At 42.5% G+C, this 24235-nt stretch overlaps 2 protein-coding genes across 3 annotated transcripts in view; one reads left to right on the top strand and one right to left on the bottom strand.

The window, feature by feature from the left end:
* Window positions 1–1875: 1875 nt before the first annotated feature.
* Window positions 1876–20805, top strand: disp3 (dispatched RND transporter family member 3). 2 transcript variants are annotated; one of them, XM_086031452.1, is made up of 21 exons: window positions 1876–2177; window positions 6063–6861; window positions 7972–8191; window positions 8278–8414; window positions 10289–10423; window positions 10499–10659; window positions 10773–10912; window positions 12226–12317; window positions 12404–12568; window positions 13748–13909; window positions 14007–14123; window positions 14419–14555; window positions 14708–14877; window positions 15257–15387; window positions 15518–15642; window positions 15724–15850; window positions 17176–17321; window positions 17401–17560; window positions 17646–17759; window positions 17841–18013; window positions 18936–20805. In XM_086031452.1, the coding sequence occupies exons 1-21, from the start codon at window positions 2133–2135 to the stop codon at window positions 19299–19301; spliced, it is 3822 nt and encodes a 1273-aa protein (XP_085887578.1). In that variant the 5' UTR covers window positions 1876–2132; the 3' UTR covers window positions 19302–20805. The 2 variants fall into 2 exon arrangements, with proteins under 2 accessions (XP_085887578.1, XP_085887577.1); XM_086031451.1 differs by having other exon boundaries at window positions 15458–15642.
* A 798-nt stretch (window positions 20806–21603) lies between these two features.
* Window positions 21604–24235, bottom strand: part of bmp1a (bone morphogenetic protein 1a) — a 38224-nt gene continuing 35592 nt past the window's right edge. The window contains exon 20 of the mRNA XM_086030240.1: window positions 21604–22773. Within this exon, the coding sequence (XP_085886366.1) occupies window positions 22639–22773 (135 nt within the window). The 3' untranslated portion in view covers window positions 21604–22638. The remainder of the gene's footprint in view (window positions 22774–24235) is intronic.

The raw sequence follows: 24235 nt of genomic DNA, 5'->3' as shown, positions 1-24235 counted from the left end.
CATTAAAGTGGAAGTCAGCACCCCAAAATTATTTGCAATAATACGTTCTATGTGCCTTCACTAGTCTAAACACGGCTTTCTGATGAATATTGCGTTTGTGGAATATGAGTCAAGCAGCAAAATCCACCTGTTCTTAGCCATCTCAGGTTCGGCCATTTTGTCACTTCTGTCAACTGAAAATGACATCGTGGTTGCTCAGGGCTCAGGTAACGACCAATCATGCTCAGCTTCAGAAAACAGGTGAACTGTGATTGGTCGTTACCTGAGCACTGAGCCACTGTGATGTCATTTTCAGTCGACAGAAAGTGACAAAATGGCCACCCCGACCGAGATGGCTAAAAACAAGTGGATTTTGCTGCTTAACTCATATTTCAGAAATGCAATATTAATGACAATGCCATGTTTCGACTAGTGGGCCTGCACAGAACATTTTGGGGTTGACTTCCCCCTTTAGAGATATATATGCAGTGCCATTTGGCCTGTAGGCCAAATAACTTTTATTTTACCAATTCATGTGTTTGGGGTTTCTCGTTACAGATATGTACAACGTCAAAATGACAATATCTCAATCTGGATTTACAGACATCTACACTTCAGTCTTGGATATCCAGAATTTACTAGCTAATATCAGCAACTGAATTATAGATTACAGATATCTCTAGCAATCATTACCACTGGTAACAATTACATTACAGATATCTTGAATTAAAATTCCAACAATTCAAAATTCCTTAGGACTAGTCGGAAAAACGATATTGGTATCAAGGAGGTCAATTCCAGTTCATCAATATGAGCTGTTAACTCATTCACTAACTTCCCAGTTAAAATGGATTTTCGACTTATGGCTGTCAGTGGCAGTGAATGAGTTAAATGTTAAAAACTTTACTTCATCAAATTACTATATTATTTATTACATTACTATATTAATTATGATATTACTAAATCAAATGTTATTTCTGGATATGTGTCCATCTTCGCGACGCAAAGTTTTGAAAAGTTCACAGTGACGTTAGACTACCACAGACCACTGATGTCGGCCAAATTAACTGTTTAGAACAGCTGTACGGTGGCTCGATATGTAAAATTGCCAGTGCTGTACAGTATATCATCACTCATGGAATGACTCTTGTCCAATCAAATAGCCGTGACTAACTGCTATATGTTATTAAATATGCTCATTTTTTGATGAACACTTTGACCTACTACGCTAGTGTATTTTTAGTTGGTCATCTGTTTTTGAGTGTATTTTTCAGGTGGTGCTCGGTGCTAAAAGTTTGCAAACCACTGATTCAGATGGTAAATCAACACTACTTGATGTCAAGCAGACCCGCAGGAGTAGAAGCTGAGAAGTGAGCTGATGGATAGTTTGCTTGTGTGGAGTCATTAATGTTAGATGAGAGGCACTGCAGGGAAAAGAACGACCACAATGTGGTACACACACACACACACACACACACACGCGCGCGCGCACACAAAATCCACCATGAAATTAACCTCTCGCTGATAAACTCTTATTCCACATGATTATGCTAAATTGCTTGCACTTTGTGTCCTGCTATAGCCAATCATTCTGATCACCCTTTTATAGCACGCCCCCATCAACCTTAACCGGACCGGATGGTACCAACTGAGCTAAAATACCGGGGGGGCGGGGGTGTCTTCTAGGGTGCTCCCCTGTGCCACCCCCACTACACAGTTTATCTTCACACTCTCTAATCTGGTTTGAATCTGGTTTGAAACCAAGCATGGGTTTGTTTTTGTTTTTTTCTCATTCCCATCATCCTCTCGTGTGCTCTCTGCTGGCAGTGTGCGCACAAATGCTTTGGTACACTCCTTGCCTGCCTTCCACTCAGAACAAAGCCATGAGAGCGAGAGAGAGAAAGAGAGAGAGAGAGGAGGGGAGAAATGTCTCACTGACTCTGTCGCCTGGACGACCAGCGGCGAGGAGTAGAGAGCAGTGGGATACGCCAGTGTAAAAAAAAAAGCAAAACAAAGGGAAAGCCAAATATTTTTATTGCAAGAGTTTTGGTGTTGGTGTGTATGCTTGATGACTATAAGCGTCCGCCTTTCAGGAGCAGCGGGAGGGGATGATAGCGCAAAGCGCACATTGCATGTGAACCCAAAAGGCCTGAATGGACCCCCATGAGACCCTGAGACCCTCCTTTCATCAGCCTCATGTAAGTGTTGCTTGACTGACAGTAAGTGCTTTTTGCGTGACACGTTAAGGAGATTTCATACTTGTACCAAACATAAAGCTGCGTATTTGAGAATGAGTTGTCCTGAGTGGAAGTGGTCACAAAATTGATGTGTAAAAGGAGTACAAACGAGTTTACGTGAAGGGAGGTAAAGGTCACGAGCGTTGTCAAAGACTCAGCATGAGCTCTCACTTTACTGTTGCACAGGTGGTCCAAGTATGACATTAGCTACTTTCTGCCTATAATTAGTAAGGTGAAATTTATTTATCCATTTTTTAATGTACATTAGAGCATCTTTCCCCACTGGAATGAATGAAAAGGCTATTAGGCTGTTCCAGCTCCACAAAAAACAAGACTTTTTGTAGCATGTACTATAGCAGAACCGCGCAGTACTCTATTGCACTTTATTAAAACATAGAATAAAAACACAATTAGATAAAATGTAAAAAAAAAAATTGGATCCTTCAATGCCCATTGAGGCCAGATAGCAGTGTTCATTCATTCACTCATTTAATTTCATTGAAGTAATTGAACAAAGTGCAACTGACCCGGTGTAATATAAAACAGACATTAGAAATAAATGAAGGGTTTTACAATTTAGTAAGATGCGGTGACAGTATATTAAGCATAATTTATGCCTGTTTTTAAATACCAATAGCTTAAATTTGTGATTTCAACTCACGTGTCGGGACCCAAAAGTGGGTTGCAGTCTGATTTTGAGTGGGTCGCGAACTTCTCAGTTTTTCATTGCAGTACAGAGGCGTACCAAGTATTCGGTAAGCGTCAGGAAATTTGGCTCACTAATTAACTAATTAACTCCGTAAGCACAGTGCAGCTCAGCCTTGGGCTAGTGGACGTCATAGCTATCCCATATGCTTTTGGCGGAAAGTCAAACTCATTTGAACTGGTGTTTAACAATGTAAGTTACTGTACATGTGTTTTTTGAAGGCTATTTTGAAACCAAAAAATGTAACAAATACATTTTTTAACTTCTATCACAGTATGTCGCAATTTTGTAAGAAGATGCGGGTCCCAGGCTGACAACAGTTGCAAATCACTGGCTTAAAACGTAACTACCACAACATTGATGCTAGTTAACGGGCATCCGTAAGCACTTGTATGTTATGTTATGCTAATTAATAATATACATGATAATGATACTCCTAGTAGTAATAGCAATCATTATGACAAAAATATTGTTAAATAACATATCTCCAAAACCATTATTCTAAATTAAATCAGAAAGCAGCATATATTTTTTAGATAATACACATTGTACCGTTAAAGTTATCAAGGTCCCACTTTTTTAACACTTTGGATTGGTTAATAACACTGGTCAACAGTAAATTTTAATCAAAGATGACTGTATCCTCAAAAATATTTTTGACGCTGATTTAAAAAAAAAAAAATATATATATATATATATATATGCGTGACACGTTGTATATATATATATATGCATACATATAAATGTATTATATATATATATATATGTATTTTTATATATATATATGTATTTTTTATATATATGTATTATTATTATTATTTTTTTCGATATTTGCACGCCGGCCCCGTCCCTATCTCCGACAAATAAGTAATAACTCTGGTTTCCTTGATTTGAAACTGGAATTTGTCCATGCATGTTAATGTGAGTATGAATTCTTGTTTGTCTATACAGTATGTGCCCTGCTATTAGCTGGCATCCAGTCCAGGTTGTCCACGACACTAATGAGGATAAGCGGTATAGAAAATGGATGGATACCTAATATAATGTGAATCGTAGGCATAATGATTACTTGTATAAACGGCGGCATCAGAGCCCAAATTAGTTTTTCTGCCCACACCTGCACAGCTTGTAAATGGACTTTGTGTCGCTAATGCGTTCTGAAAAATTGAAGTGTTGAACAATGATGGCAGGCTCTAAACACAACATAGTTAAGGCAGCGCGCTCATTGCTTTGCAGACCTCTGCGCCTCCCATCTCTGTTCGCAGCTTCACGACGGAGCTACGGCACTATTACCGGTACTTGTTTGCACTATCGTACTGTCACAGTGTGCCTATCAGGCTCAAACTGTTTTGCTTCGTAATATCTTGTTATCACTTTTGAGGCTATTTGATATTGAAATGTAAGAAGAAGAACAGCTAGTCATGTCATTCCAAAAGCTGAGGACATGATTTCTTTGCACAGAGGCTGCAGTGATGCTTGTGTGCGTGAGATCGTCTGTCATCTCGCATATCTTCACTTTACGCTTGTCATCATGCACCACGATAACACACTTAGGCTAATCCCAAATGCACACAGATAACGTCAGCCTGATAGCATCGCGGCATCAGTCAGATTGGAGCATTTGGGGAAAACAAGAAAAAAAAAACAAAGCAAATTTAGCAAGGGCATTCGCATATTTCAGTGAGCCATGTCGTTTTTAGCTTACTATTAGGCTAACTACGTATGGCTCAGGATCGTGTTGTTTACGGCAACGTGTAACGTTATTGTATCGTATGAATCAGTGGTTCGCAAACGTTTGCCACCAAGTGTCACATCAAAACAATCAACCCTCCCAAGTACCACCGTCATGACCAATATTAAAATACAGCAGGGTTGTAGGCCTAAGTGTTCATAATAAAGGTTTGATGATCGGGCGCAAAAGCAAATGCAGTGGCCCTTTAACTTTCCACTATCCAGGAGAACTAGAAGACTGCTAATCTAATTGAAAAAAAAACTTATTTCACATGAGCAGAAAACAGATCAATAAGTGCTCGCCGGTCTTGTTGCCACTTAGAATACGAAATACACAAAGATGGCAGCCGTCACTGTAATAGTCATGAGCCTGCACATTTCCCTGTAACATTCCACTCACTCGAGTCAATAATGAGACTAGTGATATGATTGAATTTGCCAGCGCGCTGCTCAGACTCTCCCTGCAGGTGATAATGTTTTGTACGAGCCGTCAGAGAGGAGGAGAATTAAATCAGGCTGTGTGATTAGCATGCTAAAGCAAGAGCATGGAGAAACACAACGCGGTGGTAACAATTACCAATTATTTAGATCCATGAATGGAACAGTACGTTTTCTGGTTCAATTCGAATTGTTTAATTAAACAGTCCTCTTGATAATGCCGTGCAAGTTTTTTTGAGATCATGAGACCAAGATGACACTTGAGGACAACAATTGAGGAGCAGTGTTAGCGTGCTATTGCGAGGTTTCAGACAGAGAACTAACTAGAGAATATAAACAGGAAACAATATATAATTGATGGATTGATTTCATTGTGTTTCATAAATTAAATTCAAATAATTTCAAAGCAGCGCTTAAACCTTCTAAATGTCTGTATGTGGCCCTGAAATGAAAAAGTTTGCACACCCCTGCCTTACGCGCATATCGTCGCTGTCCTGTGAAAAACACTGATCTCCAATTTTGGAAACCTTTTAAATTTTCACTTTAATGCGATGTCTGTAACGCGGAAACATGATTCATGTAAAAATAAGAAAACGAAAAAAAATGGAGATAAGTATTTTTCACATGACAGCGACGATATATTTTTCTGGCTCAAACATTGTCGGTATGTGTAGGCATAAGGGAGTTGCTAGACAAAGTAGCAGTAGCAGGGTGTGGTTTCACACCTTCAGCGGACACGCCCACAGCATTTGAGAACAGAGACAGCGGCTTGATTCGTCATTACTTTGAGCCGACACTTTATATAAGTGATGTGTTGTTTTTTTTTAGTCATTCGTATTTGGCAAGTTTGTTCACATCGCTCATCTGTGATTTATGAAACATTTTTATTTTCACTTTACGTGCCCAATATCCCTGACTTTTTGTGTGCAAGTGCTTTTGACTTCTTACTTGACTTTATTTGTCACTGCCAGACACCAACGATGGACGTGGATGATGAGGAGCTGTTGTTTCCCACAACCCGGGCAGGGGAGGAGGAAGAGCAGCTGGAGGTGGCGCCGGTTGGAGGTTTGAGGCACGGGGTGGTATGGGGGCCATGGAGGCCTGTGGCCTGGGTCTACACGCGGCCCTGGGCCAGCGGGGTGGTCCTGGGGGCGTTTGTCCTCCTGCCTTGCATCTTGTTTGCCTTCATGCTCCTCTACTGCCCGCCTCTGGACATCGACCTCTCCTACAGTGCCTTCGAAGTTCACAGTCACTTCTCCGCGGAGCGTTTCGACGCCCTCGCCATAGCGGTGAAGACCCAGCTCGGCTCTTGGGACAGACGGAGGAGGGACTCGGATAGCGGCGAGTCCGAGGCCCTGCGGGAGCTACTGGCGGGGGAGCTGGTCAACAACGGGACACTCGACGACGCCCCAGAGACACCGACAGGCGGTCGAGGGTCATCCCGCCGGAGACGGCGCATGGCTCCCGATTACTACCTCCAGAGTCAGGCCCTGTGGAGGATCGAGCTGGTGTTTGTGGCCCAGGGCGAGGGCGACCGCAATATCTTCACCCCCGAGCGCCTGCGCACCATCCACAAGGTGGAGCGTCTCCTCATGCAGCATCCGCACTTCCCTCAGTTCTGCTGGAAGCCCATGGAGGTGCTGAGGGACCTCCCGCTGGGGCCGTCATACTGCTCCCCACCCAGCTCGCTCCTGTCGTACCTCTACCCCAGCGAGCGAGGAGGGAAGGTCTACTACGATGGCATGGGGCCAGATCTGGCGGACATACAAGGTGAGCACGCGGTAGGATTTAACACCACCCTAAGGCCGCTTTTAAACTCAACAAAATAATTGAGCCTGGCCAAAATGGATTTTTTTGAGGCCGATGCCAGTTCTGATATTTGGCACACAAAAAATCTGATAACCGTTTCATCAACCAACTATTTAAAAAAATATATATGATAATAAATGAAACAATTTAGGATAAGCGATTCGTATAATGGATTTTCTGGTCCCTTGACGCTTAGAACAGAGATATGAATTACAGGCAATTTACATGTGATTGTTTAACAATACCAGAGAGGAATGCTTAAAGCGGAAATCAACCCAAAACAACAAATTTTTTGCAAGAATACTTTCTATGCAAGCCCACTAGTTGAAACAAGGCATTCTGATAAATATTGCTTTTGTGCAATCCACCTGTTTTTAGCCATCTCTGGGAGCGGCCATTTTATCACTTCTGTCGACTGAAAATGACATCACAGTGTCTCGGGGCTCAGGTAGCGACCAATCACAGCTCACCTGTTTTCTGAAGCTGAGCTTTGATTGGTTGTTCCCTGAGCCCTGGGTAGTTGTGATGTCATTTTCAGTCGACAGAAGTGACAAAATGGCCGCCCCCAGGGATGGCTAAAAACAGGTGGATTAACTCTTATTCCACAAACGTTATATTAATCCGAATGCCGTGTTTCAACTAGTGGGCCTGCTGGGAACATATTCTTGAAAAAAATATGTTTGGGTTATTTCCCCCTTTAAGTACAGAAGCATGCAAAAAAAATAAGATAAGATAAGATTGATCCCACAGTGGGGAAATTTTCAGTGTTACAGTAGCAAAGATATAATAAGGATGAACTGATGGATTTAGCTTTAGATTTAAGCCACGAGTGTCCAGAAAAGTTCTACATAAAACGGATGAAATATTATTATTATTATCATTATTATTATTATTAGAATGTATAACAAATATTTGATAGCTACAGCCTTGTTTTCCATCCTTCATTTAATATAGCATGTTTTTGTTGTTGTTGTTGTTGTTGTTGTTTCCCGCCGTACTATATGAAGTGGAAAACTGACTGCCCCAAACCAAAGCCAGAAGTGCCGAGTCTATCTTACTTTTCCCTGCAAGGTTCATTGAGTCTGGCCATCACCCACCCTCAGTTCTACTGGTACGTGGATGAGAGTCTCTCTCCCGAGCGTCTTTCCTCCTCCCTCCTGCGAAGCGAAATCCACTTCGGCGCCCCTCTCCCGTCCTACTACTCCGTGCAGGACCGAGCCGACGAGCAGAGGAGCCACTTCAAGAACTTCGTGGTGCAGTATGCGGAAATCCTGGCCAAGCAGTCCACCAGGTCAGGCCAAGTTTTATCACTGGGATGATCGTCACGCTACTTAAGTACCGGTAGTCCTTCCTCTCACGCTGCCTTGCTGCTGTCAGCCAGGTGAAGGTCCTCTACGGGGGAACGGAGCTGTTCGACCATGAAGTGAGGCACACGTTCAGGAATGATATGATGCTGGCAGTCATCAGTGGAGCCTGCATTACTGGGCTGGTCTACGTCCTGACCTCTTTCTCTGGTATCATTCATAGTCACACTGATAAATCAAACAGTTTGCGGTACGGCTAGGCGATTCATTGATTTGAGCTATTAATTTAGAGTTACTTGTCAAGCAGCGTTCGTTGTTCCAAGTGTGCCTCCGCTGTACACCGCTTCCACTAATTGAGCTGCAAGCAAAGAGGAGCTCGTTTATAAAAGCACAATGTCCTGGAAACATTCTTGCAAAAAATGCGTTTGGGTTTATTTCTCCCTTTAATGACTTTTTTGATGTATTTGGTGACTTTTCCAACCTCTTTGGTGACTATTTAACTCAGTCACTGCCATTGTCGAATTTAATTTACTTCACGGTCCAGCAATTTAATCCCAGGAATTTATTTATTTTCAATTTTTTTCAAGCATTAAGGTAAAAGAAAATGTCTGGCAGTGAATGAGTTTAAAAAAAAACAAAAAACTAGCGAAATAAATTTCAGCTAAGAAATAGACAACAAGCGTGGACTCATTTTCATATATGACTAAAAAGGAGGCAGTCAATTAGGGTGAATCAGGCTGAACATTTTATAACCTTCCCTCACCTATACAACTCAACATGAGAAAAGAGACTGACAGACCTGGACAAAGTGTTATTGCTACCAGGGGCAGACTTACAAAGTACATTCAAGCAAATACAGTACTACTAAGCGATTTCCAGAGATCCCCGAATGCACTCAAATAATCAATAACTTTTTCGTTAATTTAAAGCAAATATGACTTTCTGTGGTTTTAATTGACACACTTAAAAACAAATCAAAATGCTTAATCTATCGTGATGGTTTTAAGTGCTCCCTCCTCCCTTCTCATGCAATGGATTATTCCATCGTATTGCGCACGTGCAGACTTGAATCAGGAAGGGGCTAGCAATTTAGCAAAACAAACTTGTTGGCGCATTGTGAGGAAAATAAGCGGCGTTATCCAACTGTTTTCCTCAAAACTGCCAAAGGTTTCAAACTTTTTCACAGTGACACCGAATTTGCGTAACTGACATAAGCAAGAGCCAGACTCCTTTACCAGTTCTAGTAGCACTGCTGTCAGTGTCATCCCACAAGGATACGGTAGAGACGAAGCGGAGAGTGACACGTGGGAAGTTTTGACAGTTGTTCTCATCAATTCCGGTAAAACTCTTGATTTTTTTTTTCACTTTACCAGGAGCAAACCCATTGAGATTAAAAACTTTTTCAAGCTTTTCCTGGCCAAGAGGTAGCCACATACATAAAAAAAAAAAAATCCTCAGGAAGGATTTTAAGGCTATTACCTCGCTCAAGAAATGGGAACTTTTACTCCAATTGACACTTTTCAGTTGATGTTAAACATCAATCGTCGAATCGTTTGCAGTGTGCGGTTGTGGAGGGTGGTTTACTTTCAAATGACAGACCAGCAGCCGGACGGGCCTTGCAGTTTGATGGCTCATTTTATTAGGTTCAGTTGTTGAACATTTAAAATGTTCATTTATGAAGAATCGTGTTTACCCACACAATGAACATTTAACATGTTAACATGTTCATTTATTAAGGATCATGTTTTGACAAAAAGTTGATTTCTCCAACGGAAAGCATTTACTTTCACATTCGCTGTAAACATATTTCCATTATTTATGTGGAAATTGATACTGTGGGGGAAAAAAAAAAATCAAAGCTTGTTTGGATTCAGGAGATATAAAGCCAATTTTAGAATGGGAGAAAAAAAAAGATTTTAATAATATGAATTGCTATTTCTATAGGCAAAGGAGAAAATTGAATTAAAATCGGACGTCTGATTTTTGTAAGAGAAATAATAGTCCATATCGCCCAGCCAGTTTGCGATTGTATGTCTGAATGTCATCCTGATGTGTGATTGTTTGTCATCCTCTCCTCCGTGTAGCCTTTCTGACATTCTTCGGGTTGGCCAGCATCGGTCTGAGTTGCCTGATGGCTCTTTTCTTGTATCACGTCGTGTTCGGCGTGCGCTACCTGGGGATTCTCAACGGAGTGGCAGCCTTTGTCATTATCGGAATCGGTAGGGGAAATGTGTGCAATTTTCGACTGGCTGTGGAAAATGATAGCCTACCATTTTCTGTGCTTCTTCGCTCAGGGGTGGATGATGTATTTGTGTTCATCAACACCTTCAGACAGGCGGCCCACCTCGGCCATCCGCAGCAGCGTATGGTCCACACCATCAAGACAGCCGGCCGAGCCACTTTCCTCACCTCCTTCACCACGGCGGCCGCCTACGCCGCCAACGCCTTCTCCAAGGTAATCATAGCGCAACCGTCCAATTTTCTGTCCTTGTTTCATGCATGAATAGAAAGTGCCTCGCTCAGCAGTCATTTCCTCGCAAAGTGGACGTTTCAAGGTTCTTTACACAGATCCCAGCTGTGCACGACTTTGGCCTCTTCATGGCCCTCATCGTCAGCTGCTGCTGGCTTTGGGTTTGCGTGCTGATGCCGGCCGCCTTGTGTATCTGGGCGCAGCGCGTGGAGCCGCACGAGCGCGGCGGGTCCCGCTGGTGAGTGAATTGTGTTGCTGCAAAACACCAATGCGTCGTCACTTGCGTATTTAGACGTATGCGTGGGGACATGAGACTTGCTATTCGTTCATTTCTTTTCTTTTCCGGAAATTATTTTTATTATCATTACCACTGATAGTATACAGTGGTGATTTGACTAGCGATTGTATTTGTTTCACGACCGTGCTTGTAACACAAAACATCTTTCGTTTATGAAATAAATGGAAGTGACATTTTTCCAGTCCAGAACCTCAAAACACAACGACAACAACATTTGCAATGTGTTTTTTTTAATAAGGAAACTAGCAGTCTACAGTATTTAGCGTTATAAAAACATACGATAATGACATAATTACGTAGAGTTTTAAAATGTGAAAAGCTTGTGCATCATGATAATTAAATGGGAATTGTGCTACTCGTTCTGGTGTGTGCACCTTGGCCACCAGGAGGCGGTACAGTACATACAGACATATTACACAACATATAGATTTGATGAACCACGTAAGAAGACCATCGCAACTAAGCAGAGGTGGGTAATCCAGGTCCAGAAAGTAAAAGCCCTGCCACAGTTTGGCTTTAGCCACAGGTGCTTCTAATCAACTGAGCTTGTTTACCTGCCGGTTGAGTAGAAGCACCTGTGGCTAAAGCCAAACTGCGGCAGGGCTTTTACTTTCTGGACCTGGATTACCACCTCTGCAACTAAACTGCAATAATGTTAGTTATTTTTCACAAAGGATAAAGAATATATGCCTTTGAGTACTGTTGGGTGTTCTGTCTGTCATTTAAAGGTTTCTAATTAGCATGACATTGATGCTAGTTTTGTTTATGTCTATGGCGTTTTTAATTGCGTGTAAGCATTAAGCTAGCAGACTTTCATTTGGTTTGGTTAAAAACACATGTAATTCTCGTTTTACTTTTGTTTTAAAAAATAATCCTAAACTGGAATTGGCAATTGACAGGTTGAAGCAAGCACGCTGGTTGTGAAGTTTTTCTGCCACCGTAGCTAGCACTCGCAACACCAGGCAAAATATTCGCTGAGCGACGGCTCATACGGTATCTTGAAACACTCAGTTGAGGCACCACTGTGTTATTATTACTATCGTCATTATTGTTATTCCCACTATTATACATCATATCATATACCCCCAACACAGTCACATTCACATATTTGTTTGTTCGTTTCTGTGTCTCATGGTAATTGTAAAAAAAAAAAAAAAAAAAAAAAAATGTGTTTGTGCATGCTGTTCAACACCAAGCCCAAGATGTAATCCCCTCAGCTGCTTTTCTCCCTAAACTGCCTCTTCCCTCACAAGCTGCAAATCGTTTGGGGGCTTGCCATCGAGCCACGGCCCTCTGTCGGACGAGGATGACGACGTGGCCCTGCTGTCAGTGGAGATGGAGCCAGGTGAAATCATTATCCGGAACGGGCTTGTAAAAAGCCGCCGGTTGCACACGTCCCCAATTCCCCTTGCCGTCTGTGTGTCGGGCCAGATCCCCTCGAGGCAGATGGGGACGCGGGCGTTCTTTTCCTGTCAGTGGAGACGCCACTGAACCCTGCAGGGCACCAGCACCAAGGTGTGGTCAGCACAAAGCTTCAGTGGGCCCTCAAGCATTTTGTGGTGCAGCCAGTTGTGGACAGCAGGAAAACTATTCTAGGTAAGGCAATCGCGGAGTGAATTGGGCTGGAAATTTCCAAAAGCACGGTACTCATTTATTTGTTGTGAAAACATTTATCCACATGCTTCCAAGCTATAAATGTTTGACCAAGGTTGTCTTACCTCACCTGTTTAATTGTTGAACATATAAAATGTTAATTTATTCAAGTCAACCCAAAAATACTTTTTTCAAGAATATGTTCTATGCAGGCCCACGAGTTGAAACAAGGCATTCTGATAAATATTGCGCTTGTGGAATAAGAGTTAATACACCCGTTTTTAGCCAGTTTAGGGGGCGGCCATTTTGTCACTTCTGTCGACTGAAAATGACATCACAACTGCTCAGGGTGACGACCAATCATGGCTGACCCTCTTTTCTGAAGGTGAGCCGTGATTGGTGGTTACCTGAGCCCTGAGCAGTTGTGATGTCATTTTCAGTCGACAGAAGTGACAAAATGGCCGTTTGGGTTGATTTCCACTTTTAAGAATCATGTTTTCCTATGTTTTGGACAAAAAGTAAAAGTGCTATAGAACATGAATGTATGGGTATTTGTTACAGCGGCATGGTGCATAGAACAACAAAGTTAATGAGCATATATCAAGAATAGAACGATTTTACGCAAAATACATATTTGAAAATATATAAATACAATATATTAATATCAGGACCTGACATATTAATCAGTTGTTTGATTTAATCGGCTGATTGTTGTGATATATTTTAAACTCTGACAAAATCTGCCGTTTTTTTTGTTGTTGTTTTTTTTTTAGGCTATTACTTTTAACAGCCCCTGGAGCAGACCAATTGTGTTTTGCGCACTGTTCTTTGATCGACTGGCAACCAGCGTACCCCGCCTTTTGCCCAAAGTCAACCTCGGTAGCCTCAAAGAAGAACTTCTTATCCCTTAAATCAATTTCCTCTTTGAGTTACTTCTAATTAGCACAGACAAATCGCCCCCCCCCCCCCAATAAAGGACAAGAACCTTCAGGGCTGTTAGTGTAGACATGCAGATTGAGTAGGATAAGCGGAGTTTAAGTACAAATGAAGCGAAATGACACGTTGCGTCAATGTGATGTCATCATGAAAAATGTCTACTGCTTATTTTGAGGAGGATGAAACGCTTCCTCAAGTCCAACTGTCCAAACCGTCTCCATATTGTTCACTCCGACTGTCACCCAGGCGTCTTCCTTGTGCTTTTGCTCGTATCTGCGGGCTGTTGCTGTCTGCTGAGGCCAGCCTCCCACGCCCCCGTGCTCTTCCGCCAGGACACGAACCTCCAGACTCTTCTGGCTCTCAGGAGCAACCTCAGCGGTCAAGGTATCGCCTGCCCCATGTGCTCAGGTAAGGCTGCGTCAGGTGATAGCTACGCGGAAATTTCAAACAAAACATTTCTTTGACAAAATTTTTTTTTAAAAAAAGCATGACGTGTTGTCTTTAGGTGTGTTCATGGAGAAGCCGCACTCTTTGTACACTCACTCCCCGTCCGCCCACAGCACAGCGGCCACCTCAACGGCGCCTCTGAACATAGCAGAAGAAAACGCAAGCAACCTAACAGGTAAACGGGCGGAGAATGAGGGAGATTAGTATTTGAAGTGAATATTATTTTTTTCTTCATCAAATTTATTGTCTCGACAAAAGATACAAAAATAATCCTTACACAATAAATAGTGTGACAAGATGATTTTTTTTTTTTTATCAAATTATGGTTTGTAGCAAGTTAAGAAAGTGGATATAAAAAGTCTACGCACTGAATATTTTTTTCATAATCGAGCATCCCTACTAACCACCCCACAGATAGAGTCAAGAAGTCCTTGTTGATGCATAGCATAGCGCTCTTTTCATTTTTGTAGGCTTCCTACTCACAGTGTTTATATCAAAGTTGGATCTGAGAAGCTCGACCAGCGTTTACCGCTTCTCCCTTAACGCCAGCACTCCTTCCCCATGGACGCTGTGCGGCACGGAGCACGAGCAGGTGTCTTCATTTCAGGTCGGCACACATGCACTAAATCAAATCAGCGTTTGGGTCAAGCAAGTCAGAAGTCGAGTGTTAAAATCTTGCTCCTTCACAACCTATGAATCAATTTGCACTGAATGTTTCTTCATACCAAAGATGTCTTCTTATAACTTGTACATGGGCAGGCCTATAGTCATCCGTGGCGCAACTACACTAGAAGAATGACGGTGTGTGTATCCCACGACTACTACCCATCCCCCAGCTGGATGATCACGTCTGGATCGTGTGACCGCCGCCATAGCTGGATGCCCGAGTTTTCCTTTTACGTGGCCGCAGCAGCGCAGCAGCGCAGCAGGTAAAACACACAAAACGGGCATCTAACGTTTTTTTAAAAAAAAAAACTTTTCGGAGGGGTCACTGATGTGTTGTGTGCGGGCAGCGTGGGATCGGTTCCCGCTCAGTGACTGTGTGTGTGCCCTGCGACCGGCTGGCGACCAGTTCAGGGTGTAGTCCGCCTTTCGCCCATTGTCAGCCGGGATAGGCTAAGCACCTCCCCGTGACCCGGTACAGGATAAGTGGTGTGGAAGATGACACTTTTTGGAGGGAATTGGTTTAAAAACAAACGTGCCCGAGTACAGTTCAGTTGTATTTAACTTTTGAGTACATTACATTTGCATGGCACATTTCAGAACTGTTTTTTTTTTTTTTTTTTTTTTTTACTTTTCAATTGATAGGAAACTGCATTTTGCCCAGCACAAACTGAGACCTCATTCGACTCGAGTGTGCGTAAGCCCGCCTGGCTGTGGCGTCAGCGGCGCGCCTGATGGACCCACGCGGGGAACCTTTTACGCCCCTCTTCCCAGAGGTGAGAATGAGGCGCCATTGACACGCCGTATGTTGTCCACATGCCGATGTCTCGTGTGCTGTCCTTCAAGATTCCGCCTCTGCGGCGCCGGTGAAATCACCCAAGATGTTTGGCTTCAACCCGTGCACAGGTGGCGCCTGCGGCCGGCCAGCCGTGCGTCCTCTGGTCGACACGGGCGCCATGGTCTTCGTGGTCTTCGGCATCTTGGGAGTTAATCGGACGGAGCGCCGGGACAATCACGTGATTGGAGACATCGTGAGGCTCCCGCGTCCTAATTGCACATGGCGGCAAACAGAATTCGGTGAAGTGAAGCTTGTCTTTATTTCCCCCCAACAGGGCAACGTCGTTTTGGATCCTGACTTTGACATTTTCCAGGAAATGGGAAACCTGTGCAAAATTTGCAAAGCCGTTAGTGCAAATAAACAACTGGTGAAGCCCGGAGGAGCACAGTGCCTGCCTTCAGGTAACATGCCAACAAGAAATCCCTTGCGTGACTCGCTGACAAAGCTTTTTTGGTGGCAAAATAGGCCGAGTCGTCGCCGCCGCCTGATCGTTATCTTAAAGAGGGAAGTCAAACCCCAAACTTTCTTTACAATAATATACTATACAATACAATGCAACTTTATTTATATAGCGCACTTCATAACAGCTGCAGTTGTGACAAAGCACTTTACCTACAAAATGGCACTACAAAGACAGTGAAAGCAATAAATTAAAACACAAATTAATGATACTTATCTACAATATAGACACCAGAAAACAAAGAATAAAAATGTGTCTTCAAACGAGTTTTAAAAATGGACAGAGAGGGGGCTTGCCTAACATTTAAGAAAAGGCCCGATCCCGTCTGAGCTTGCAAACGTTTGCTCTTGCTTTGGAAAACAATGAGCAACTTTTTCTCTGACAGTTTACGAACCAAACCAGTCATTGAATCATTTAATGCTAATAATAATTATATTCGTTTTCACTTTTTCTACGCTGTCATTTGGAAGTAATGTTCTGTTTTTTAATAAACAGATGTCTGATTCATCGATTATTCGCCAAAATAACTGACGGATTAATAAGTTAGTTGCAGCAGTAATACAGACATACATACATAAACTACATGCATACGTACAATGCATTAGTGATGAAACGATAACAGCGATATTGCGATATCGCGATATTAAAATTGCCACAATTTTCGTCGTTGTCATGTCACGATATCAAAAGCAAAATATCTCTGTCCGAAAACATGACTTTTTGCCCGGTTCAACTGAACACAGCATTGTGAACTACATGGACCGCGATGATACTTTGCGCCGACAATGAAAGAAGACTATTATGTCCAAAAACACAGTGTTTTGTTTTTCAATCTTCAGAGCTTCGTCTTTTTTTTTTTATTTATAATATCCTAAATTTCTATACAATATCGTGAGATTTTTTTTATATCACCAACCTCCCCACATTATCGTAATAATTACCGTATCATGAGGTTCATATCGTGATATCGTATTGTAATGTTTGGATAGCGTTACACCACTACAGTCATAAACACACACACACACACGTGCATACACATATCGTCGCTGTCCTGCGAAAAGCACTTATGTCCAATTTGGCTAATTTTTAAAATGTTCATTTTCATGTTAATGTCACACAAATACACATTGACACACGCTCACGCGATTAGAAGCGTTCATCGTTAGGCTGGCGTTTCGAGTGTCCCTTCTCCCGGAGTAGCTGTCACAAAAAGCCAAAGCCTCCGTCGTCGATCCTTCACGCATGTTGTTGTGTTTTTGTAACGAGGTACTAAGCTGTCCTCCGTTCTGCCTCTGCTGCATCCCGAATGTCACGCTCTGCCCGAGCCCAACCTGCTCCCGGGCCAGCTCTCCCACGGAGCGGTGGGAACGCACGGCGGGAAGGTTCGATGGATCGCTATGGCCTTTGAGTCCGTGAGTCAGTCGCCTTCTCGCCGCTCGGCCTTCGGGGCTTCCTCCCGTGGCCCTTCATTCCCGCGCGGTCCGGTTCCAGACCACGTACCGGGGCAAATCGTCCTTCCAGACCTACTCCGACTTCCTCCGCTGGGAGACCTTCATCCAGGGCCAACTCTCGGCTCTCCCGCAGTCTTCGGCCTTGAGGCGAGGCTTCCAGACCTGTGAGCACTGGAAGCAGATCTTCATGGAGATCATAGGTACGGATCACAGGCACGCACTGGCGGCTTGTAGGTGTGTGCGCGTGCGTGCGCGTGTGAGGCAACTGAACCCAGTGCCTTGTAGGTGTCGAGAGCGCCCTGTGGAGTCTGCTGCTGTCGCTGGTTATCTGCGTGGCCGCCGTCTCCGTTTTCACCGCTCATCTTTTCCTACTGCTTCCAGTCGTCATCACCATCCTGGGTACGGTCATGAACCTTTCAAGCCGTCGGAGCTCCCCAGGCCCGTTTAGGTCTGAATGGAGCCGCTGTGGTCTTTTATCAGGAGTGATCTGCGTGGTGGGCGCGGTCATGTACTGGTTGGGCTGGGAGTTGGGAGCGGTGGAGGCTATTTCTCTGTCCATCCTGGTGGGCTCTTCAGTGGATTACTGTCTGCACCTGGTGGAAGGATACATGCTGGCCGGGGAGACGCCACCTCCGGCCGCAGGACCCGGCTGCGTAAGCACGGATCGTTTTCGCGTTATACCCATCTAGCCGTCGTCTACTATTCCCATGTGCCTACGGTGCCCGCAGTACTTATCTATGTATCTATTGATCATTCGCATATTCTTTGGACCTGCGTAGCGTACCCGCATACATGCCCATCTAGCATCATCATCACCCATCTTTCCTATGTAGCTAAATAGCCGTTTAGCTCAAATCTATTTTCCTTGTGTTCCTACATTCCTATCTAGTTACCATCCCCCTATTCCGATTTACCTGCATACCCGTCTCTTTTAAATTCATCCATTTTCCCCACCTTTGTATCTATCATTCATCCACCCATTGTCGAATTTACCAACAGACCTATCTAACTTTAATCAATCAATGCTCCTACTGTATATATATATATATATATATATAATACCATCCATTCACCACCTGTCTTTCTGTTACATACCCTGCTGTTCTCCGTCGAGCTAAAATCAATGTTCCTTGTTACCATCACCTATCTTTATTTACCTACATACCCATCTAGCTAAAATGCATTAATTTCCCCTTATATCTACATTCCTATGTATCTATCATTTATCCACCCATTCTACTATATATCTAATACCATTCATCCACCACCCGTCTTTCTTATTTATCGTCATACCTTTCTAGCCGGAATCCATCCATCCGCCCATCTTTCCTAAGTTCCTACTGTCTTGAGCTGTCATCCATCCACCCATTTGCCCGTGTTCCTGCATGCAGTTCCTAATTAGCTATCAGCCATCCATACCTATCTAGCTAAAGGCAGCTTCTCAAACCCACCAAGTTCCCCAGGCATGGGACAATAATGGCTACAAGTTTGTGCAGTGCCTTTGAAGGAGGCTAGTTAGACATGAAAGGAGGCCCAAATAAACCATGTGGCATTCATGTAGCCTTTTGTTGGCAGGAGGCCGCGGCTCGGAGGCAGAGACGCAGCGTGGAGGCAGTCGACCATGTGGGTGTTGCCATAGTGTCCAGTGCCGTTACCACGGTGATCTCCACGCTCCCCCTCTTCTTCTGTGTCATCGTGCCTTTCGCCAAGTTCGGCCAGATCGTGGCCATTAACACCACCGTCTCCATTTTGTTCACCCTGACCGTGACTGTCGCCACGCTGGCCTGCGCGGCGCCCGCCGACTTCAGCAGGACGCCCGGCGGCGTGCTGAAGGCCGCCGCTGCCGTGCTGGCGCTGGCGGCAGCGGGGGGGGCCGTGTGGTGGGCGGGGGGCCGCGCGGGCCTGCCGGCGGCCTGGCTGTCCGTAAAAGTGATGTCGTAGGGCAGAAGAAGCACTACCCAAGTACAGATGGAGTTGTTATGAGTTATAGTATTTACAGTTGTTTGTTCATTCAGGTACATTATTATTGAACCTTTTTTGTGCCATACATTTTAAAGACTCATTTAAGTTATTTTCTGTGATTATTTAAGGCAATTTTTGTTTTCCAAATGCATCATTTTACAGTGGCTTATAATGATGTTAAATATACTTTTTAGGAATAAAAGCTCTGCCTTGTTTTTGATAAACACTTAGGCCTACTACACTACTATATTTTATGAGGGCGGTATTTCGATGGCTAATTCAAATTTCTTTTTTGGTGGTACTTTGTGACTAAAGTTTGGAAACCACTGAAAGAGAGGACCTCTACTCATAGGAACTCTAGTTTGCACTCACAGTGAATGTTAAAGATGTCATATTTAAGTAAAGCTGTACATTTTTTTTTTTCAGGTAAACAGCTAACCAATTTCTACCAAACTTTAAGAAGAAACCATTGGTGCAAATCCAGGTTAAAAACATTTAGACGGTTAGACTTGTTTATGTTCTCTTTCGGCAATGGAATTGAGACACATCTAGGGTTGCCATGGCGACAAAAGATTCTCCTCATTATTAATGGAGCTGTTATTTCAAGATAGCATGGTTTGGATTGCTCACTTTGCAAGATTTTTTTTTTTATTTAATTGGAACCGTAACCTACCACTGCAGTTCATTGCTGTACATTAAATGAAATGTCATTCAATTAAAATGTTAATCAAAGTTAATGTAATTGGAGCATTCCCATTACCACTGAAGCTCATTGCACCATGCATTTAATTGAATTCAAATGGCAGCGTGCCACTGCAATTAATTGCATCGTTAATGTCATTAAAGAAGCACCCACCACTGCAGCTCTTTGCACCATAAATTTCATTTTTAATGTACATTTTAATTTAAAATCAATGCATCCATTATTACATGTAATTACATTGAATGTTATGTATGTACTCTGAATGTGGTTTGAATGTTACCTTTTTTTTTTTTTAATGAAATGTTCATCATATTTATGAATCGATAAGTCTTTTGAAGGTTTTATGCTCTAAACGGATTGTAAATGCACATATTGGCCTCTGTGAGATGTCTTCAAATGTCCAAGTCATGAGACATGGGCCTGGCGTGTCTTCTGTGACCTGCTGTCATCGTTGTGTTTACTCGGAATTGAATGTGACTTCTAGCAACATGTTGTGGTAACTTCGGTGACTGGATTAAAATTAACCCCTCAGTCCCCCCCCCAAAAAAAAGGTTCAAAAGTGTAGTCTAAATGTCGTAGTATGCTGCTGTCACGTTTCCAGTTTTCCACACACATTTCGCGTGTGACCTTTCCTGACCTTTCTCTTCGCACTTATGTCATTCACGTGGCTCACTTGCAGCAACAGCCTGACTGCAGGCACACATCAGGTGAAATATGATGAGGGAGGAGCATGTGCATGTGTATTTTTTTTTTTTTTTCAATTAAAAATGTTCATTTTTATGGTGGTGTGTTATGTAACAAAGTCAAGAAATAACAAGGCTGGATGGCCACATCATCAGTAGATGAAGCCAGGATAAGTGAGACTTTATCATTTATAATTCAGGTGGCTCAGAGTCAACATTAAATTGTAATGTACGACATTTCCAGGCATGAGCCAAACTTTGAAACACTAACAGTAGGTTAAAACCCTGCTTTGCAAACAACCCTTGTTTAAAATCCAACTTTTAAACCCCAACCCTTGTTGAAAGCCCTAACCCTAGTTAAAGTCCTTCTTTTAAACCCTATGCCTATCTTAAAACCCTACTTTGAAACCCTATTCCTAGTTTAAAACCCTAACCCTGGTTTAAAAGGCTACTTTGAAACTTTGACCCTATTTAAAAACCTACTTTACAAGGCTAACTTTAGTTTAAAACTCTACTTTGATATATATATCAAAGTAGCATATATATATATGTACATACTGTATATACGTATATATGTACACATACATATAGCTATATATTGTTATGCACTATATATATATATGTGTAGCATACATATATTAAAACTGCAGGTTTTTTAAATAAAAATTAAACGCAGAAGAGAATGGCTTGAGCAATAGTATATAATTCAACATAGACCAAACATGAGAAGGCAATTATAGGCTTATAGTATGTGTTCCCCTCTACCATTATTTATGTAACGACTATAATAAATAAGCAGGCTCATTTGGTTCTTGAGAAATACTTCATTGCAAGAAAAAAAGGCATTTTTCTTTCTTTTTTTTTTTCCACCTGGAAAAGTGTAAAAACACGGACACATAAGTCATATCTTTATTACCCCACGTCACAGGGCACACACAATGTTCAAGTATGCCTGAGGAACTAAAATGGAGCAACTGGGAAAAAAAAAAAACAAGTTTGAATAAGAGATAAAATGCATTTAAAAATAAGTGAACTGGCATTGCATTTCACACAAATCCATAGACGCTCAATGATTTTGGAACAATTCACTGTAAAGTGCTAACTGGTTTGAGCTGAGGAAAAACAAAAAAGCACATGTTCCCTTTGAAAGATCAAACACACACACACACACCACTCACACGTACACTTTGCACATCATGGAGGTACAGTAATGACCAACCAGAAGACCATGGACCACATTTCATTGATTAGTCCTTTAATAAGAAAACTGCTTCCTTATGTTCCTTGGTTAATGCTAACAGTGAGAATGTGGCCGTCGCGTTGCCCGTTACACATCATGCTGCTGTTGTCCCCCAATGTACACTTCTTCCTCTCCCACGACATGGCCCACATCTCTGCTCAAGTCCTTCGTGATGAGGATGAGGATGATGATGATGATGATGATGATAAAGGGTGGTCTGGTGCGGCGTGACAAAAGCAGGGGTCGATCCGGCTGATGCCCGCCTTTTCCTACAGGTCCTGAGAATCCACTGGTTTCCTTGTTGTGCCATATGTTAGGAGGCACCTTTAAAAAGAAAAACAAAACAAAACACGAAAAAAACAAAACAAATCTGAATGAACCAGAATGGGAGGGGGGGGGGTCAGGTCAATAAACTCCTCCCCCTTCCACCGCCGCTGTCCGCCAAAGCCCGATCCTAAGCGTAAAAAGGTCAAAAGAAGGTGTACTGCAGAATGGCTTTACTCCTCACAGTCTGCGGGGGGAGCTGGAGCCCCTGGGAGCTGAGGTGCGCTTGGTGGCGGTCTTGCGGCTGTTCTGTGGCGTCTGATTGGCGTTGGTGGCCGAAGGTTTCCGAGCGGTAGGCGGGAGCCTCCCTTTGGGGCCCCTCCGGGTGGCCCTCTGCCCCGCGCGGCCCCTTGCGGCCCCCACTCGTCACTTGCGCGAGTGCAGCGTGTCCTGGAACTTGGTGCTGGTGTAGCGCACGTGAAAACCTTTCTTGTTGATGGTGTCGTCCGAGCGGAACTTAATCACGATGGAGTCGCCGGCCGAGTAGATCTCCTCGGGAGGCTTGGGGGGGGGGGGGCAGACACAGACAAAAACACAGTGAATTGGGGGGCTCCTCAACTCGGGGTAAAACCTAAAACCGATGTTCAAATTAAGTTCATGTAATTTTTCCACAAATAAATTGTCAATACTTTTACAAATTTAAATGCAAAATTGCTTGAAAGTCTGAATTCAGAAATTTGTTTCAATACATATTTGAAGATAATTGCTGAAAAAGTTTAACAACTGAGAACTACAACGGCATGAGTGGCATGGATTTTTTTAGCCTGATTAAAGGTTATTATAGCTAATGAAAATCAACAAAATAAATAAATAACTCAAACTAAAATCGGGAAAAAAATGTTAACAAAATAAAAAGAGTGCTTTTAAAAAAAATAATAACTGAAACTTAATTTTATGATGACTAAAACTAAGTAAAACAAACTTAAATTCTAAAAATGTCCTGCATTTACTCTAAATGGCTCTAAACGATTGATTACGAAAGTAGTTGTCGATTAATTGATTGATTTTGACACCTCTACCACAGAGCAGAAAGGTTATTAATGTTGTACGCTGTGTTTGTAAGTGTTGCTACTCCATGTGTGTTAAAGAAGCAGTTGGTTGAAGGTTTATTCAACCAATTATCTTTTGTATTATCTTTTTTTTGTCAGTTTTACAATCAACTTCAACTTTTGTTTAAAAAAAAAAAAAATAGAAAAAAAAAAAAATGGCCAGCAGACAAAGTTAAATCCTTTTATTTTCCCCTCCCTTAACTTTCTAAACGGGTCAATTTTAACGCACAATATTGAAGTTCAATTAATAAAAACATTTTTATCAATATTAATAATAATGATAATCATGTATACTTATTTACTAAGGTTTGAATTTTGAGTGAGTTTAAACATGAGAGAAATGTGAGAAGCTTAATGGTGAGGTTTACATCCTTAAAACGTACAGTAGAAACATAAAAACTAAAACATTTAAAAAGAAGTTTCCTACTTTGCGGATTACACCAATCGCAGATCATTTTTGGAACTTAACCCCTGCGAAAAACGAGGGACCACTGCATTCAAAACGAGCAGTAAATGGTCTCAAAAATGTTTTCTCGTTTTTTTTTTTTTTTATAGTATGTAGTCTCTCTACATCATGGATTTTCATCAATCACGGACGGGTCTGGAACGTGTCCCAGCAATAAACGGGGCTTCACTGCACTAAGATCACTCAAAAGTCAGCCTTGTCCTTTGCCAAAGCGCTCTGCCAGGTCACACAACATGACATGTCAAGTGAGTTGGTGCTGAATTGTGGATTTAATAAAATGCTGGCGATTGATGAGGGGGATACATTCCAGACACACACAAATGGTGAAAATCTGCGATGAGACACACCATTTTTTAAAAAATAGTTTAACCACTCCCACATGCTTTTTAAACGTATTAAAACACTTTTTGAACTCATTGTCAAAGAAAAATGTATAGAAAATACCATA

The sequence above is a fragment of the Filicampus tigris genome, chromosome 5 (genome assembly GCF_054856515.1).
Source record: "Filicampus tigris isolate MCC_2025a chromosome 5, RoL_Ftig_1.0, whole genome shotgun sequence".
Classification (NCBI taxonomy): domain Eukaryota; kingdom Metazoa; phylum Chordata; class Actinopteri; order Syngnathiformes; family Syngnathidae; genus Filicampus; species Filicampus tigris.
This window is presented reverse-complemented; position numbering and strand designations above follow the sequence as displayed.